Consider the following 19045-nt stretch of genomic DNA (forward strand, 5'->3'; position numbering starts at 1 on the left):
TTTTCTGCTAAATAAAATAGTATTTTTAGACATTAAAACTAGAGCAATATTTTAGAATAAGTTAGTTTGTTATTTATATTTTTTTTTGTAAAACACAACAAACACGGATAATCTTCTTAATCAATCTTACGGATATATCATACATTTATAAAACAAGAAAATAAATCTAGAACAACATCATCCTTATCCAATTCAAGAAACTCCTTATTTAATGACATCTTGTCTCTCGGATCATTCTTCAGTACCTTATCGTTAATAATAGCACGCACTCTTTTCATTCTTTCTCTGTTCTCATTTCATCTTCTACACGCGTTTCTAATCATTATTAGACTCGATCTCAACGATGAAGGCAACACTGCTTTGTCCTTGTTCTTCTGCTCCTCTGATTCTCGACACGCATAGCAACCGAACCTCGGCAACGAGACACGCTTCCACCGTTGTTTGTTGTTCGTCGAGGAATCAACCCTACATCCCGAAGCTCGAGCCTTTTAGCCGAACCAAATTTGAAAGGGCCGTTAAGGACCCTCCTTTGATCGAAAAATCCGAGAGAGAGATCTTAGGTACATCCTTTTCTTTTCTTTTTTTCTTCCAAATTTCTCAACTTTATAACGAATTCAAAGACCCCTTTTGGGTAATTTTATTTGGGGTATCGATTTCAGTTTATTAACTCCTTTTGATGTGTGTTTTTCTGTTGCTTTTCCTACGAACGGTTAAATCTGATTTCAGTTTAACGTATTGGATTTATTTTCAGAAGCTATAGTTACAATTTCCACATTCAAAACGTGACTCTTCCATTCTTATCATGATCTGTTGTTGAATGCTATGAATTGATAATTTGTGGTGTGTTCTAAATAAATTTTGCAGATTATTGTTCAACGCTTGAAGGAGACCAATCCTATAGCTGCTGGCAGGCTTATTTTGAGCTGAAAGATCTTGAAGTATGTTCTTATTTCTATAGCTTCTGGTGTTATATATTGATCTCCTTTCCTTGTTTGTTTTGTGATAAACTGTGATGCAATTTAGTGTGTTTTTATGTGTGTTTGCTTTTATTTATTTTTTTTAATAAATTTGTTTCTCTTTTAAAATTGTCAAAGAATGAAAGTTAAAAGTGAAAGTTTATGCAACTTCCTTCCTTCTCCACCTATGTGAAATTTGAAAAAAACTGTATATGATTTTTTTTATTATTTGAAAAAAAAGGAGAGAAAAATTATTTTTAGAAACAGAATGTATTTATTTTTAATTTAAACTTCAAAATTTTCTCCACTCTTTCATTTTCTATTAATATTTCAAACAGTTTAAATGAGTACAAACTTGGAAAAACCTTAAAGTTGTAGCCCAGAAAAACAATGAAAAGATGTCCAATGAGAAGTCGAAGTATGTTAGTATATCTGCAATGAAAAGATTTAATATACTTATTTTCCAAAAAGAAAAAAAAATTCAAAACAATTGGAATTTTTTTGGAGATTGGATGCAGTTTGATATGTTCAATATCAACTATCAGTGATATTCATTGTTGTATTTGGACCTTAAATTCAATACCAAATCTGTTCTTACCCCTAATGTTTTACAGAAAGAGTCCCCAAAAGCAGACATAGAGAGGCTGATTCTGGAGACTGGTGGTGTAAAATCCCTAATAGGATGCTTGCATGGGATTTCAATCATGCACAAACTTAAGAAGGGTGACATGAATCTGAGCAAGGATGTAAAATCAGAAGAAGGTGAGAGACTGTGTCCCATACCTGATGGATTGCCAAAATCTGCTGATGAACTGAGGGAAGAGGAGCAAGCAAGAATGCCTGATTCACCATACACTAAGCTTCTTAGAACCATGGGCAGGCACCCTGCATGGTATTCTCCTGCCCCTGACCATGAAACAGATTGATGAATGATGATCACCATACATACTAAGCTCAAAGGGAATATTCCCTTTGAGGGCACAAGTAATAACATAGTGGAGTAGCTATAATACCCCCATGTGAATGGAATGGGTGTAAATCTTTGGCTTTTTTTCTACAAATGTAATTATTTTGCATTACTCATAATGTCATATATGTTTCAAGGAGTGGTAGGTTAAATTGGGGGACATCATACTTTCATTAATGTGAATGAAATGTATGCTTTTTTTTTTGCACCTTACAAGGACAATTGCGTTTCATGTTTTTAATGTACTGTATGGTTTAGGAACTCGAGTTAGATCAATGATTAGATGCTTTTGAATATTTTTTGCAAAGCAAGAAATCACGTCAAATTGGATAAAAATTATTAAAGTTAGACCTACTGCTTTTATATAAACTGAAGTAATCGCATTCTAAATGTGGGATCAAACACGTTATAAGTAAAAAAGAAATTGAAATTTGTTTTTCATTAAAGGTATGGTGTGGGTACTAGTTATGATTTTTAAATGTGTTTGGTTTTTTTAATTAGTTTTTTGAAGAAGTATAATTCAAGTATTTATGCCAGTATGTGTCACTTGAGCTCAATGATGTAAGTTTTGGAAAATGGGTATTAGGCAAATGGCAAAGGATTACAATTTTCCTCAATGGCTTAGAGGAATGAGGGCACTAGGAAGGGGAAATGAGAAGAGAAATGGGACGGAGTTTATAATGGAGACACGTTAAAAAAGATATATGAATTATTTCACAACTTATACTGATATATATCTTTTTGTTACAGAATCTGTAAAAAAAACTTTTTTGAAACAGAGCTTATGCTAAATAAACACAATTAAGGGAGTAAATAAAATGTATTTCAATTAAGTAAACGATTAGAACAACAAAGTTTATATGTATGTGCTAAGGGAGGCCGGAATTATTATCCTTTTAACCGTGGAGGAGTGCTAGTAATATATTTCCTAACATATTTTTCTAAATATACTCGGTTGTTGGTTGAAATTCTTGTAAGAGGTGAAGGTAAGTAAAAGATGACATGATCATGATCAAACTTTTTAAGTCTAGAAAAATAATTTTATAATTCTCTTAAAATTTAATAGAATACTATAAAATGATGCATGGACACTTAAAAAATAAGTGATCCTTCATGTATGTATATACTTATTCAAAAAAAGAAGAAAAATAAGTGTAGGTATAAAAAAATGATATTAAAAAAGAATGATAAAGAGAAATATTAAATGTTAACGAAGTGCTTGTAATATTAAGATGTACATATAAAAAAAATAAAAAGAAATATTAAATGTTAGCGAAGTGCTTGTAATGTTAAGATGTACATATATAATTATTTAAAATTATTTTTTTCATATATTATCATTTTACTCAATATAATTATATATTTTTTATTTACAAAAAATGTTGGATATACAATTTTAGATTATTATTCAATTTGTCAATTTGTTAATTTTATAATAATGATCTTAAAAATTACATCAAAATTAATTTTTAATTAGTAATTTACAAGTAAATAGAAATTAAAACTCTTTTTATTGAATCCACTAAAATAACATTTGGGTATCCACAGTTCAACACGATTGCCTTATTATGTTGTATAATTTTTTGTTAAAAGTTTATAATAAATAATTCACAATTTGTTTCCTTAGTTCACTTGACGCAGTTGCACCTGGAATACCATGTTTCGTTTTCCACTTCTGCACAATGTCTCTGTTTCTCCGGCTCTGCTTTGTGGGCACCTGGAAGCGCAACCGTTGGAAACGGAATGAAAGATTCCGACTTTTCACGACCCATTTGCAAACTACGGAGCCCCATGTCGGTAACGTGATCTCCACCAACATTTCCATCGCCCAACGCTTCAAAATGGGTAAACTCGAAGAAGCCCGCCACCTGTTCGATCAAATGCCGAACCGAACAGTTTCCTCCTGGAACACCATGATTTCCGGATACTCCCTATTGGGGAGGTACCCTGAGGCATTGACCCTTGTTTCCTTCATGCACCGCTCTTGTGTTGCGCTCAATGAGGTTTCTTTCTCTGCGGTGTTGAGCGCGTGTGCGCGCTCAGGGTCCTTCCTTCTTGGAAAGCAAGTTCATTCCCTGCTTTTGAAATCTGGCTATGAGAGGTTTGGCCTCGTGGGGAGTGCTTTGTTGTATTTTTGTGTGCATTGCTGTGGAATCAGAGAAGCTGAGGTGGTTTTTGAGGAGCTGCGTGATGGGAACCAAGTGTTGTGGAGTTTGATGCTTGCAGGTTATGTGAAGCAAGACATGATGGATGATGCTATGGACATGTTTGAGAAAATGCCGGTCCGGGATGTTGTGGCTTGGACTACGTTGATCTCGGGGTATGCTAAAAGGGAAGATGGGTGTGAGAGGGCTTTGGATTTGTTTGGGTGCATGAGGAGGAGTTCTGAGGTGTTGCCTAATGAGTTCACTTTGGATTGTGTTGTGAGGGTTTGTGCTAGACTTGGGGTTCTGCGTGCAGGGAAGGTTGTTCACGGGCTTTGCATTAAGGGTGGGCTTGATTTTGATAACTCAATTGGCGGTGCGGTTACTGAGTTTTATTGTGGTTGTGAAGCCATAGATGATGCCAAGAGAGTTTATGAGAGCATGGGAGGACAAGCCAGTTTGAATGTTGCCAACTCACTGATTGGGGGCCTTGTCTCAAAAGGAAGGATTGAAGAAGCCGAGCTTGTCTTTTATGAATTGAGAGAGACAAATCCTGTTTCATATAATTTGATGATTAAAGGTTATGCCATGAGTGGTCAGTTTGAAAAATCAAAAAGGTTATTTGAGAAAATGAGTCCCGAGAATTTAACTTCATTAAATACCATGATTTCTGTGTATTCCAAAAATGGTGAACTTGATGAAGCTGTGAAGCTTTTTGACAAAACCAAGGGTGAAAGAAACTATGTCTCATGGAACTCAATGATGTCGGGTTATATTATTAATGGTAAGTACAAGGAGGCCCTGAATTTATATGTGGCTATGCGCAGATTGTCAGTTGACTATAGCAGATCAACATTCTCTGTCCTATTTCGTGCTTGCTCTTGTCTTTGTTCTTTTCGACAAGGACAGTTACTCCATGCTCACTTAATCAAAACGCCATTCCAAGTAAATGTTTATGTTGGGACTGCTCTTGTAGACTTCTATTCCAAATGTGGTCACTTGGCCGAAGCTCAAAGGTCATTTATTAGCATTTTTTCGCCCAATGTAGCAGCATGGACAGCTCTTATAAATGGGTATGCGTATCATGGACTGGGATCTGAGGCAATTTTACTCTTTCGCTCAATGTTACATCAAGGCATTGTTCCGAATGCAGCTACTTTTGTTGGTGTTCTCTCTGCCTGTAACCACGCCGGTCTAGTTTGTGAAGGTTTGAGAATTTTCCACTCAATGCAAAGATGCTATGGGGTAACCCCAACAATAGAACATTACACATGTGTGGTGGATCTTCTTGGTCGGTCAGGCCATCTAAAAGAAGCTGAAGAGTTTATCATAAAAATGCCTATTGAAGCAGATGGGATAATATGGGGAGCTTTGCTTAATGCTTCTTGGTTCTGGAAGGACATGGAAGTGGGGGAGAGAGCTGCTGAGAAGTTGTTCAGCTTGGATCCCAATCCAATTTTTGCTTTTGTTGTTCTGTCCAACATGTATGCCATACTAGGTAGATGGGGGCAGAAGACAAAACTTAGGAAGAGATTGCAGAGTTTGGAATTAAGAAAAGATCCAGGGTGCAGCTGGATAGAATTGAACAACAAGATTCATCTGTTCTCTGTAGAAGATAAAACCCATCTTTATTCTGATGTTATTTATGCAACTGTAGAGCATATAACAGCTACCATTAACTCTATTATACCCTCCAATTATCTCTATAGCAGCCATGGAGAATAACATTTCTGATGCAACCTACGCTTTATGATCTTATTTTTCTTTATGATGTGGCCATTGATTAACCTAAATATTTCTGGGCAAACACAAACTGTCCCGAAAAGCTTACATTTTGTATTGCCTTACAGAACTAGTTCCTGTGTAGAATCTCTAGACATGTTACTCATCTATAAGAAAATAGACGAATGAAAATATTGCATCACGTGAAAAAAAAATATTTGTTACTGATGAGAAAGGGCGTCGAGGGTCATTTATTAAAAATTAACAAAAAAAGAGCCAATGTAGTTGGGCATACATTATAGACTCGATATCATAGACATAGGATGTGTCAAAAGCACATGTTATTATTAGCCTTTTAAGTTAAATTTTTTTTGTCTTTTAAAATGTTTTTATTAAACTAAGTTGGTCTTTTCATTAGTTTATCAAACTATTTAGTATACTATATAAGTAATATAACCCTTATCAAAGGAAAATCAATTTGTGAGAGATGTTAATAGGAATCTAGGCTCAAACGACACTGCAAGCGACAGAGAGCTGACCACGGATGGGCTAGGTGGTATTGTTTCTAAGCCCAAATGTTCCACAAAGAAGCCTCAAGGATGGGATGATTACATACATTAGAATTCAGGCTAATTTGCTTACGTCATATTAGTAGATAGAGCTAGCATATTCTGAGTGCTCTGTGCACCAATCATTTGGATTAGTTTGTTATCTGATTCCCTATTCTGTTACGTTTTTGTTAAGCACATCTCTCTCTATAGAGCTTTGTATGGCAGTGATGGAAAAATAAGAAAGTTAATATTGCCAAATTATCTCTCTCTTTACTTCTTTATGAGGTATCATTTCTGGCCTCAAATGCAAGAATAATCATTCTTTGTTTACAGTCCCCTATCCTCATCGTTTGGCGCTTCCATTGACTTTGTCATGACTGACACATGAGCCACAACCCAGACACAGGTTCTTACATGTTTGGAACACGTTGTATCTAGATTTACCTCTGTCCCAATAGATATCGCTCATCACCAGAGCTCCTTCCATTCCAAAATTGATGAGGTTCTTCATCGTCTAGTTACTCTTGAAACCAAATCTGAGACAAACGACACTTTGTTCGTTGCCTCTTCTCCCCGTTTCTTTGGTCCTAAACACCATATGAAGCTTGATGTTCCTTGTTTCGACAACATGGATGTCACAAGTTGGATCTTCAAAATTTCCCAGTTCTTCGACTACCACACTACTTCGGAAGAGGAATGCCTGCAAATAGCGTCATTCTACCTTGATGGTCCAACGTTAAGCCGATATCAATGGATGTTCCAAAATGAGTAGATCTCTTCTTGGCACGATTTTCTTGAAGCCCTCAAATCACGTTTTGCGTTGTCGTTTTACGACGACCCCAAAGGCACCTTATTCAAGCTCACTCAACAAAGGTCCATGAATTCATATCTCACAGAGTTCAAGAGCCTCGCAAACCATATCATCGACCTTCTCCATACTTTTCTCCTCAGTTGTTTCATCTCAGGGTCATCCCTCGAGATTTGTCGGGAGGTTCAAGCGTTACAACCCTTCACCCGAATTCACGCCATCGTGTTGGCCAAGCTATAAGACGATAAGCTTGCTCACTCTTGCCAATCCATCCGTCACCATCCTCCTCCGAGCCCTTTGAATGTTACCCCTCTCTTCATTGTGCCTCCCTCGCCTATGTCATTGCTTCTTGCACCAACCAAGTCGATTTTCAAACATCATACTTCGAAGGCTGCGTACAACATCCCTCCCCCATACCTTCGCATAGCGAAGAGCCTCTGGGCAATGGGGTACGAAAATACTTCGAAGGAGTTGGCATCTCGACGGGAGAAGGGCTTATGTTACAATTGCGACAACCAGTAGAGACCCCAACATAGATGTAAGTCTAAGTTCTTCCTCATTATCTCCGATGATGATGTGTTGGAGCCATCCCCTTATATTTCGACCCTTGATGTTGACCCAACAACCATCGATCCAAGCGATTCAGGTGATTCCCTTTTGGCCCAAATTAGCTTTAATGCCCTTTTGGGCCAATTAGCTTTGAAGACTTTGTAGGTTCTGGGTACGATTCATGGCCACAACATTGTGGTGCTAATTGATAGTGGGAGTACCCATAATTTTATTTAGGATTGCATGCTCTGTTCTCTTAATCTTAAGGTCCAACCCACAATGCCTCTTTCTGTTACGGTGGGAGATGGGAATGAGTTTTCTTGTTCCAGTGTTTGCAAGAATGTTCCAGTGGTGATCCAATCTCAAATTTTCCATGTTGATTTGTTTGCCATGTCCATTGTTGGTGCAAATCTTATTTTTGGTGTGGAATGACTTAAGACATTGAGCCCAATTGTGACAGACTATTCCTTATTGACTATGAGGTTTATGAAGGATTCTAAATTAATAGAATTAAAGGGTTGTTCCTCATCAGGCCCAACTAAGCTCAACCACATCCAAGTTCATTGTTTGGTCTCAACCAATAAGGTCATTGCTTATTTTCATCTTCAAGTGACCCTTACAGACTCCCACTCTGCGCTGCCTCCCACCACTGATTCATTACCATCATTCCAAGTCTTCCTCACTAAATATCCTTCCCTTTTTCAGTCTTCCACCACGATTCCTTCCTCTTGCCCTACGGACCATGCCATTCACTTACTCCCTGATTCAGCTTCGATGAATGTTTTCCCCTATCAGTATCCATCTTTCCAGAAATAAGAAATTAAGTGTCAAGTGAAGGATCTTCTTTGCCAAGTGTTGATTCAACCAAGTCAAAGGCCCTTCTCTTATATGGTTCTTTTGGTACAAAATATGGCACTTCTGTGAGGACTTTCGTGGGTTGAACACCATTATTGTCAAGGATAAATTTCTTATCCAAACCATCGATAAATTGTTGGATGATTTAGGTAGCGTTGGCTGGTTCTCCAAGCTTGATTTGGCCCAAGGCTTTCATCATATACGCATGATTTTGGAGGACATTCCCAAAATGGTGTTTTGCACTCACTAGGGTCACCATGAGTATCGTGTGATGCCTTTCATCCTATGCAACACCCCTTTGACCTTGCGTGCCACCATGAACGACCTCTTCATATCATACCTTCGTCGTTTTGTCCTCATCTTCTTTGATGACATCCTTATTTTTAGTCAACACTTAAAGCTTGTCATTTAAGCTCTTTAGAATGGTGTTTTTCATCTTAAATAGTCTAAGTGTGAATTTGGCCAAGGCCGAATTGAGTATCTCAGCCATATTGTCTCAGTTGTTGGAGTCGAGCTTGTCTCAACCAAAATTCAGGTTATGCTAGCTTGGCCTACACCTACTTCCCTTAAGTCTTTGTAGGATTTTCTTGGACTAACAGGTTTTCATCGCAAGTTCATCAGGGATTACTCTTGCATTACAACATCATTGACAACTCTACTTTGTGAAGATGCTTTTGTGTGGGGCATGGATGCCCAACTGGCTTTTGAACACCTCAAGTATGCTATGACCTAGGCACTAGTGCTTGCACTTCTAAATTCCATTTCCCATTTTATCTTAGAGACAGATGCCTCTGGTTCTAGCATGGGAGTAGTATTGATTTAGGGTCGTCATCATATTGTTTTCTTTAGCAAACAATTTTGTCCTAAGCTCCAATGTTAAACCACTTATATTCACGAGTTGTAGCTATCACATTAGTTGTTAAACACTGGAACCAATACCTTTTGGGTCACCGATTTGTCATCCTCACTTATCACTGCAACTTAAATGAGCTTATGTCTCAATCAATCCAGACCTCAGAACAAAATGTGTATTCAACCAAACTCCACGGCTACGATTTCACTATTCAATACAAATTCGGCAAGTAGATGCTTTATCGCATGTCTATGATCCACCCAAAGCAACTTAAGCCTCGTGGATCCTCACTATTCCTTGTGACACCATCTACCCCAACATGTATATAAATGGGAAAAACATATAAAACACAAAATATAGTTAAATCAATTTTATTCAATAAAATTGTAAGTAAATCCATGTGGGTAAAAGGTCCAAATTCGCTTCATTGTTACCAAATAAAACTTTTCAAAAATATTTTCAGCTCAAAACAAGGTCCTTCAAGTTTACAAAAGAACTAAAGTTAAGCAACAAAAATAAAATAAAGTGAAATAACATGTTGTAACATCATGCAATTAAAATAGAAATTTATGCCCCAATGTCACATCCTAGCATAACATTGTGTCTCAGAGTCCTCTAGCATGAGGTTCCTTAAAACAATTCACCTAGTCATCTGCTCCCACGAACACAAGGATCGAGATCATCATAGGATCCAAATGTTAGACAAGTGGCCTCAGATATCTTAAGAAGGGGGGGTTGAATTAAGATATTACAAACTATTTCCCCTTTTAAAAATTTTACTCTTCTTTAATGAAAATTTCAATGCACCCTTATTATGAATTATTATAAGACAATTCAAACTAAACTTCCTTAATGCAAAAGATAAATAACAATAAATAAAGAAGTTTAAGGAAAAAGAAAATAAAAACTCAGTTTATACTGGTTCGGCCACGCCCTGTGCCTACGTCCAGTCCTCAAGCAATCCGCTTGAGATTTCCACTATCTTGTAAAATCCTTTTATAATCTCTGAACCACACAAGGACAATCCTTTCTTTGTGTTCAGATTACTTTACAACAAGAGACTCTCGGTCCCTTAATCACTTTTCTTGAGTAAGAAGAAAAAGAAAAAGATATCTCTCTTGTAAGAGACAGATTGTACAATGAAGCACTCAAATAATTCCTTATTGAATTGCAAGTATTTTGGCCAAGGAATTTTTAGAAGATAAGACAATTTAATCTTTTGAGAGGATAAGACTTTTTGGTCAATGAAAACTCTAAAGAATTTTTGTATCCCAAGTCATTTATATATAGACCTTTGATGGTCATTCAAAAACATTTAAAAAGATGTGACTGTTAGGAGTTATTTCAGAAAATTCTCCACTGGTAATCGACTACCATATTGGTGTAATCGATTACACGGTTACTTCTGAAGAGTTATGACTCTTCTCATTTGAAATTTGAATATTTAAACACTGGCAATCGATTACCAACTTACTATAATTGATTACACAACTTTAAATTTAAATTCAAATTTCTTATGACTGTTTTAAAACGTTTAAAACCTTTAGTAATCGATTACAAGCCTTGTGTAATCGATTACATGCTTTCAAAAATATTTAAAACCTTTTCAGAAAGCATATTGGCCACTGGTAATTGATTACATCCTCTGGTAATCGATTACCAAAGAGTAAATCTCAATTTGAAATGATTTAGATAAAATTCTTTGGCCAAACCTTTTGCTTTTTCAATTTGAAAACTTCTTCCTAAGACTCTAGAGATCAACTTGACTATTTATCTTGAATTTCTTGAAGTCTTGTCTTGAATTAAACTTGAGAAGCACCTTTCTTTGACATCATCAAAACATCATAATATCTTGCTTCTACACCAAACACAAACAACACACGGGGAGTGAGTCATCACATTCTTCAACAAATAGAGATAAACGAAAGCATACAGGTATGATATAAATATAACAATAATATAATTATAACTATAATATAGGTATAACAAGGCTCAACTTTGGCACAGTTCACATCATTTTAACACTCAACACATAACATCACTTGTCCTAGAATTTAATCACAAATCAAATTTCATGTCTTCACGATTAATCACATGTTCAAGATAACACATCTCAAATACAATTCCGCATCTCACACTTACACAATTCATTACACACCATCACATAACAAGTCACAATGATCATTACACAGACATTATGCAACAGATACACTAAAACTCAATCCTATATGCAATGTGATATCATGTCAGTGAAAAACCTCGTCGGACGCCTAGGAGTTCATGACAAGATAGACCACACACTAGTAAGTCAGGTCACTTTCACTAAGTAAAATCATAAAAAAACTAGTTAAGGTCACGCTATTTTGCAAGAATGTTCAAGATAACACATCTCAAATACAATTCTGCATCTCACACTTACACAATTCATTACACACCATCACATAACAAGTCACAATGATCATTACACAGGCATTATGCAACAGATACACTAAAACTCAATCCTATATGCAATGTGATATCATGTCAGTGAAAAACCTCGTCGGACACCTAGGAGTACATGACAAGACAGACCACACACTAGTAAGTCAGGTCACTTTCACTAAGTAAAATCATAGAAAAACTAGTTAGGGTCACACTATTTTGCGAGAATGTTCCAACCATGTGGGATCAACATAGGCTTAGAGGAGCACTCAAATCAGGTGTATTTACTCTCAAGGCCTAGACTCTAAAGAGTTCGTCAGGGTCTCTCCCTCTTAATTTAGATCTAACCCAGAAAACAATTTAACATGTAGGTTTTATCTATGAACTATACATAACACATGACTATTTAATTGTTTTCAAAATAATTTTAACTCGTCACGCCTCAAAGTGATTCAACTCATCGGGTTCGCACAATGAATCCCATCACAATACTCATCGTTCATTAACTTGTCGCCCTTAAAGGGTCTTTCAGTCGTGTGATTGTACGGTTCATATCTCATAACTCAATGCACACAACATCTTGATACATGTACGATCTCACAATTTAACGCATACTCAACTTGTCACTTACACACAGTTCATTACACTTTCATAATCCCAAGACATCACGTTATCACGCCTTATGCATCATATACATATGACACAATAATAATATTAATATGTTATGTTCATATGACTAATCATCTCACATTAAAAAAACATTTAAAATCATATACGTGTCACATGAGTTTGAACTATGCAATACACATAATTATATAATTGTTTTTAAAATACATTTAACTTGTTGCGTCTCAAAGTGATTCAACTTGTCAGGTTCCCACAGTGCATCCCATCACAATACTCGTCACACATTAACTCATTGCCTTTAAAAGGTCTTACAGTCATGTGATTGTGCAGTTCATATCTCATAACTCAATGTCATCACTTTATACTTCACAATAACATGTTTAATCACATTGAAGAACGTATTAATCCCACACTTTTTCACAACACATGTCTTATCATTATCACTTCTCATACATCATATATATATATATATATATATATATATATATATATATATATATCACAATAGCAATCTTTCAACATTTAAGGCATATAATTATTCACTAATTTATTCATTTAATAGCAACTACACGTATATGTATAGTAAACAAGTATATCCTTACATTTCCTCCTAAGTTACTACGACCTTTGTAAAGTAAAATTACAAGTACAAGGAATGTATTAATCCTATTAAGTTCATACTTATCTTGTTTTGAAGCTAAGACAATATCTACAACTATTATGTTGATAAAAAAAACTAGTTTGACCATTAACTATGTCTAAACCTAAGGTAAACATTAGATCATTGCTTAATCCTGACAACTCGACCTTTACTCAGTAATTTGACTCTCTAAGGGGCTATGCAACTCTGAATTGGGTGAAACCAATGGAATTTGTTAGCTAACATTGAGGGATAATCCTTTTATGAAGACTATAAAACCTAATTCAATCATTTTCTTAGTCATTTTTTAGGCTATAAGTTAACTCATGTTGTCAGGAAAATAGTATGGGCTTAAAACAATTGATTTTCACTAAGCACAAGTGTGCTCTCATCAAGCATAGTCATGCTACACGAAAAACCTTTGTTTCGTGAAGCAAAAAAGGCACAATTCAAACTTCAAAACACACCCAAATTAAAAAAGAATAGCACAAAACATGTGATCACATCATGGGTAATAAAACCCCTCAATCAATTTTAAGAAAGCATACAAGAATCAAGAATTCCCAAATTTTTAGGTTTCTAACATTCAAAGTCAAACACTCAATTAAATCATTCAATTCACATCAGAGCATCAATTGACCCGTCAAACATGGACAATTTATAGTTATCATTGTACACTTTACGTATGTTCACTTTACGTATGGACAATTTAATATTGTAAGGATCCTTACGTATGTTCACTTTAGTCTCAATTGAGATAAATTCATCCCTTACTTCTAAGGGGGGTCACGTGTGTAGTCCGATAGAGATAGAAGTGTCTCTAGTGGTTTCCTAAGATTTCTCAAGTTTTTCCTCTGGTTGCTCTATTAGGATTTCCAAGTGTTAGAGAGAAGGAGAAAGGATTGAAACCTCAATTTTACTATCTCTATGTGAGGGGAATTTCTCTTTCTATAGGCATTATTTCACAAATCCCGATGGTGGGAATGTGCAAATATGAGTTATAAAGGGGGTGTCTAAAGTTCAGAACAATCCAACAGTTAATGAGTCTGAGATCTTAGTTTTACTGGGATAAGTTTGAGTGTATGCAAAAAAGAGAGGATTTTTGGAGAGGAAGAAGAGGGAACGAATTTGGGAGGAAATGTAAAAACTGACCTAATATATCTCTATTTATAACCAGGGTACTCTGATCCTATTATTTACTCTATTTTTTATTTTTATTTTATAAAAAGAACTATATTTAACTCTTTCATTAAATAAATAACCAATTAAAACATCATTTTATTTTTTAAGACGTCATTTTACTCTATTTAATTTCTAATACTATGAAACCTTTATTTTAATTAATAAAAACCTTTTTCTCTCATTTATTTAATTTCTAAAAAATCTATTAATTTTTAAACAAAACTTTTTATTTATTTTATAAAAAACGGGGTGTTACATTTAGAATCTCAAACATTAAATGAATGTCTTAAATGTCATCCTCTAATGTTGTATGAGTCATAGTCTGGTATCACATAAGATATAGTTTTTAACCTTTATATTTACTTGTATCTAATCAAAACAATTTGAAGTTTCAATTCATCTTAAGACACAAATGTCTTTTGACTTAAAAAATATAGTCTAAAAAACGCTTAGTGTTAATAGGTGAACAAAGAATAGGAAGAATTACATAAAAAATAAAAATAAAGGTTGAAAAATGGTAAATGAAAGCATATAAATGAAAGTTGTAATTTAAAGCATCAATTTTAGATTGATTGTGTTCTTAAATTAAGTACAAGGCTATTTATAGGCCTAGTAACTCAAATTCTCTATTGAATCATATTTTCTACTTGAAAACTTCCTACTTCCTAGAACGTGATTTGAGAATTATTAAACTAGTTTTGTACTGATTCAACTAATTCTAGTAGTTGAATTCAGCTAGCAGTAGCTGAAATTGTTTTAATGGCAACCACTTCCTATTTTAAATGGTGCATTATTATTGATCAGTTTTTAATCGTCAAAAGACATTTGAATATTAGAAAATCATGAAAAATATTCTCTTATCTTTATTAAATTAAATGACGTAATTCAACTAATTTTCTTATGCTAAATCTTATCGCCTGCAGCATTATTTGGTTGTTAAAATGGTCAATTATCTTTAGGAGTATATTTTTATATAAATTTTTAGGACTTTATTTTATGTTTTTGTAGTTAACCATCCTTTGTTCATTTTTTTATTAGTAAGAATTAAAGACAAGTATAATAGAATTTACAATAATTTACGCATCATGTTTAATCAATTGACTTAGATCCCCTTGATATCCTTTGTTCATTTGAGCATTTTGCAAATGAAATTTAACCATAAAACTAGAGTAAATTGAAAAAATGGTAAATAAAGTGTGTCCTCTACATTTAATAAACTAAAGAAATAAAAATGTGAGATTAAATTGTTAAATTGGTCAGTCTATTTATTTAATTTGTTTGTTTTGATTTCTCTATTATTAAAAAATAAATTTTGTTCCTATATTTGAAAATTGATGTAATATTATCCTTTTTATCAACACCATTTAAATTTGACTTAAATATATTTTTCATACCTATAATATAGTTCGTTTTAATTTTACTACCTTTAAAGATTTTTAACTTTCAATTTACTATAAAAAAATCCATCTCAATACATTCAAGGTTTGCAACTCCTATTTATTTATTAATTAAAGAAAGTATTTAAAAAATATACTATTTACTATAAAAACAATCATCTCAATACATTCAAGTTTTACACCTCCTATTTATTTATTAATTAAAGAAAGTATTTAAAAATATACTATTAAATAAAAAATATCTCAAATATAACTTTTAAAGTATTATATTAATAGTTAACAAATTTATCAAAATACTTTCTTTAAATTAGTATAGGAGGATATTGGTAAGAGGTATTTTTAAATACTTTTAACTTTCAATTAACCATGTATAAAAAACCGTCTCAATAAATTCTAGTCTCACATCCTCGGATCCTCCTATTTGTTAACTGAAGAAACTAGAAAGTAGTACTATTCAATATCAAGATTATACTATTAACCTTTTTCTATTTTGATAAATACTTGCACATATTAACTAATGAACACGTAAGTGATGAAGTTTATCCCTATGCAATACACTAGTGTGCTCACTGAATCACCAATCACCAGCCATGGAAAAGGTTGACCAAGCTTTCATCCAATACCCACAACACAGGCCAAATCTCACTATCATCCAACCTGAACACATTCCCATAATAGACCTCTCTCCAATAACCAACCACACAGTTTCACATCCATCTCCCATTGAAGGCTTGGTGAAGGAGATAGGAAATGCATGCAAAGAGTGGGGATTCTTCCAAGTTATCAACCATGGGGTGTCCCTCACTCTAAGGCAAAACATTGAGAAAGCCTCAAAATTGTTCTTTGCTCAGAGTTTAGAAGAGAAGAGGAAGGTTAGCAGAGATGAGAGTTCTCCCATGGGTTATTATGACACAGAGCACACAAAAAACATTAGGGACTGGAAAGAAGTGTTTGATTTTCTAGCCAAAGACCCTACTTTTGTTCCTCTCACTTCGGATGAACATGATAATCGTCTCACTCAATGGACTAATCCATCCCCTCAATACCCTCCACACTTCAGGTATTTATTAGGGATCGAAAACATATTTGATCCTTGTTTTATTTTTTCTTGTAATTCAACTGTTAATATGAACAATTAGTTAATGGGTTGTGTATAAAATGATGTGAATATTGGTAGGGATATAATTAAAGAGTATGTTGAAGAGATGGAAAAGCTGTCCTTTAAGTTGATGGAGCTTATAGCTTTGAATTTAGGCCTTGAGGCAAAGAGGTTTGAGGAATTTTTCATCAAAGATCAGACTAGCTTTCTTAGACTCAACTACTATCCTCCATGCCCTTACCCTCACCTTGCCCTTGGTGTTGGTCGACATAAGGACTCTGGTCCCTTAACCATTCTTGCACAAGATGAAGTTGGAGGACTTGAAGTGAGACCTAAAGCAGATCAAGACTGGATAAGAGTGAAACCTATTCCAAATGCTTATATTATCAACCTTGGTGATATGATTCAGGTACCATTTATAGATATTTGAAAGAGATGTGGTTTATTCACTTCATTAATGTACTGCAGATACAAAATATATACAAGTGAACTAGCTAATCACTTCCTACAATTATGGGATAACACAACAAAATACATGACTTGATAAGGTTGTTGCAGCTAGCAGATAATGAGAATTTAAATGCACTGATTCGAATTCAAATTTGTGCTTCTACACCATTACCATTATAAAGACTGAAAAATTGATGATTGGGGTTGTTTATGCAGGTTTGGAGCAATGATGCCTATGAGAGTGTGGAACACAGAGTGGTGGTCAACTCTGAGAAAGCAAGGTTTTCCATTCCATTCTTCCTCTTCCCTGCACATGACACTGTAGTCAAGCCTTTGGAGGAGCTAATAAATGAGCAAAACCCTTCAAAATTTAGGCCATACAAATGGGGCAAGTTTCTTGTCCACAGACTGGATAGCAATTTCAAGAAACAAAATGCGGAGAATGTTCAAACTTATCATTATAAGATAAGAGAGTAGTATATTAGCAACACCATTTAGCTTATGCTTACAAATTACATTGGTATGTAGCAGCGTTGATCCAAGACAACATTACTGATGCAAATGACTGAAATCTAATTTGCTGCTAAATTTCCTGGTGTGCATTATGTATGCAAGGATCACTGAATAAAAGAGCTAAAGTACCATTTATCATGTTTATCTCAATAATTGAAATTGCATTGGACTTCAATTTTAATGTTTCAATTTAAAATTAACCTCTAAACAACCTTTGGACCACATTGAATGAATTATCTGTTGGAAAGTTTTGTATTACACTTTATATTTTTTTTTTAACACCACCGATGTCTTTTATAAGAAGTATTTCTGTTTGACTGGAATAGGCTTAAATATGTTTTGCTCTGGATATAACACAATTGCATAAGCTTGTGAGAGACAAAAGTTTTGCTCTGAATGTATAACACAATTGCATATACATTTGATTTGAATAATAATAGAAGTCATATGTGGTTCGCATGAACTTTTTCCTATTCATGCAAAAGCATGGTAGGAAAGTAATCCAATTAAGTGGCAAGGTGTCATCTGGCCTAAATCCACACTCCCTTTACCCCTTCTCTAATTTCCTCTGAAATCTACCCATTAATCATTTTAAGGAGTTTAAAATTAATGGGAAAGTAAAAGAAAAAAAATGAATTTTTATTCCTAAAAAACAAATTTTCTCTTTTTCAATAAAATAAAAAAAATACATTTTTATCTATATTTTTTTTCTTTTCTATTTTCTTTCCTCTCATCCAAGCATACTCTGGCTAGACTTAAACTCTGATTCACTCTTACAGATCCCACAAACACTTAGGTCTCCCAGCATCCAACAACCACTCTGCATCTTCAGCACTATGCTTCCTCAACTGTTATGATGAATTTTGAGTTTTGAAGCGTGAACTCTGTGTTAGTCATGGCCACAGACCAGAAATGTCAAATGAGTCACCACCTACATTGTCCTACTCCTTTACTCGAAAATATTCAACATGTTAGATTGCCACAATACCGAAATATACGGCAGAGACAAATTAAATACAAACTTCGTTGGCCATGTTTGTGCACCATTTATAGTACTTACATCATAGTTTGATGTTAGTATTCTCAGTAAGTCAAACCACAACAGCAACTAAAAAATAACAGCAAGTCACTATAGAAAATAAGGAGACAGATACAGGAGAACAATCTTCACACACTAAGAAACTCACTTTGTTTTGATTTCTTGGGTTGTTTGTTGGCTTCTTGTTCAAATACACTAATACTTTAGTATTTATACTATATTCTGTCAAAAAAAAGTATTTATACTATATAAAACACCCCTGTATAAAACAC

The 19045-nt window shown here is 34.5% G+C and overlaps 3 protein-coding genes across 3 annotated transcripts; all 3 read left to right on the forward strand.

Moving 5' to 3' along the window:
- The first annotated feature begins 293 nt into the window (after positions 1 to 293).
- LOC100527613 (uncharacterized) lies at positions 294 to 2058 on the forward strand. The gene is given in 3 exon segments (NM_001251790.1): positions 294 to 560; positions 865 to 938; positions 1571 to 2058. Coding segments are annotated over 3 exon segments (603 nt in total). The 5' UTR covers positions 294 to 343; the 3' UTR covers positions 1883 to 2058.
- Positions 2059 to 3526: 1468 nt separating this feature from the next.
- LOC100794132 (pentatricopeptide repeat-containing protein At2g13600) lies at positions 3527 to 5806 on the forward strand. The gene has a single exon (XM_003528448.5). The coding sequence runs from the start codon at positions 3606 to 3608 to the stop codon at positions 5790 to 5792; it is 2187 nt and encodes a 728-aa protein (XP_003528496.1). The 5' UTR covers positions 3527 to 3605; the 3' UTR covers positions 5793 to 5806.
- Positions 5807 to 16175: 10369 nt separating this feature from the next.
- On the forward strand, positions 16176 to 17908 carry SAN1B (senescence-associated nodulin 1B). The gene is made up of 3 exons (NM_001353378.2): positions 16176 to 16732; positions 16850 to 17180; positions 17438 to 17908. The coding sequence occupies exons 1-3, from the start codon at positions 16263 to 16265 to the stop codon at positions 17696 to 17698; spliced, it is 1062 nt and encodes a 353-aa protein (NP_001340307.2). The 5' UTR covers positions 16176 to 16262; the 3' UTR covers positions 17699 to 17908.
- Positions 17909 to 19045: the final 1137 nt, after the last annotated feature.

Source organism: Glycine max, chromosome 7, assembly GCF_000004515.6.
Source record: "Glycine max cultivar Williams 82 chromosome 7, Glycine_max_v4.0, whole genome shotgun sequence".
Classification (NCBI taxonomy): domain Eukaryota; kingdom Viridiplantae; phylum Streptophyta; class Magnoliopsida; order Fabales; family Fabaceae; genus Glycine; species Glycine max.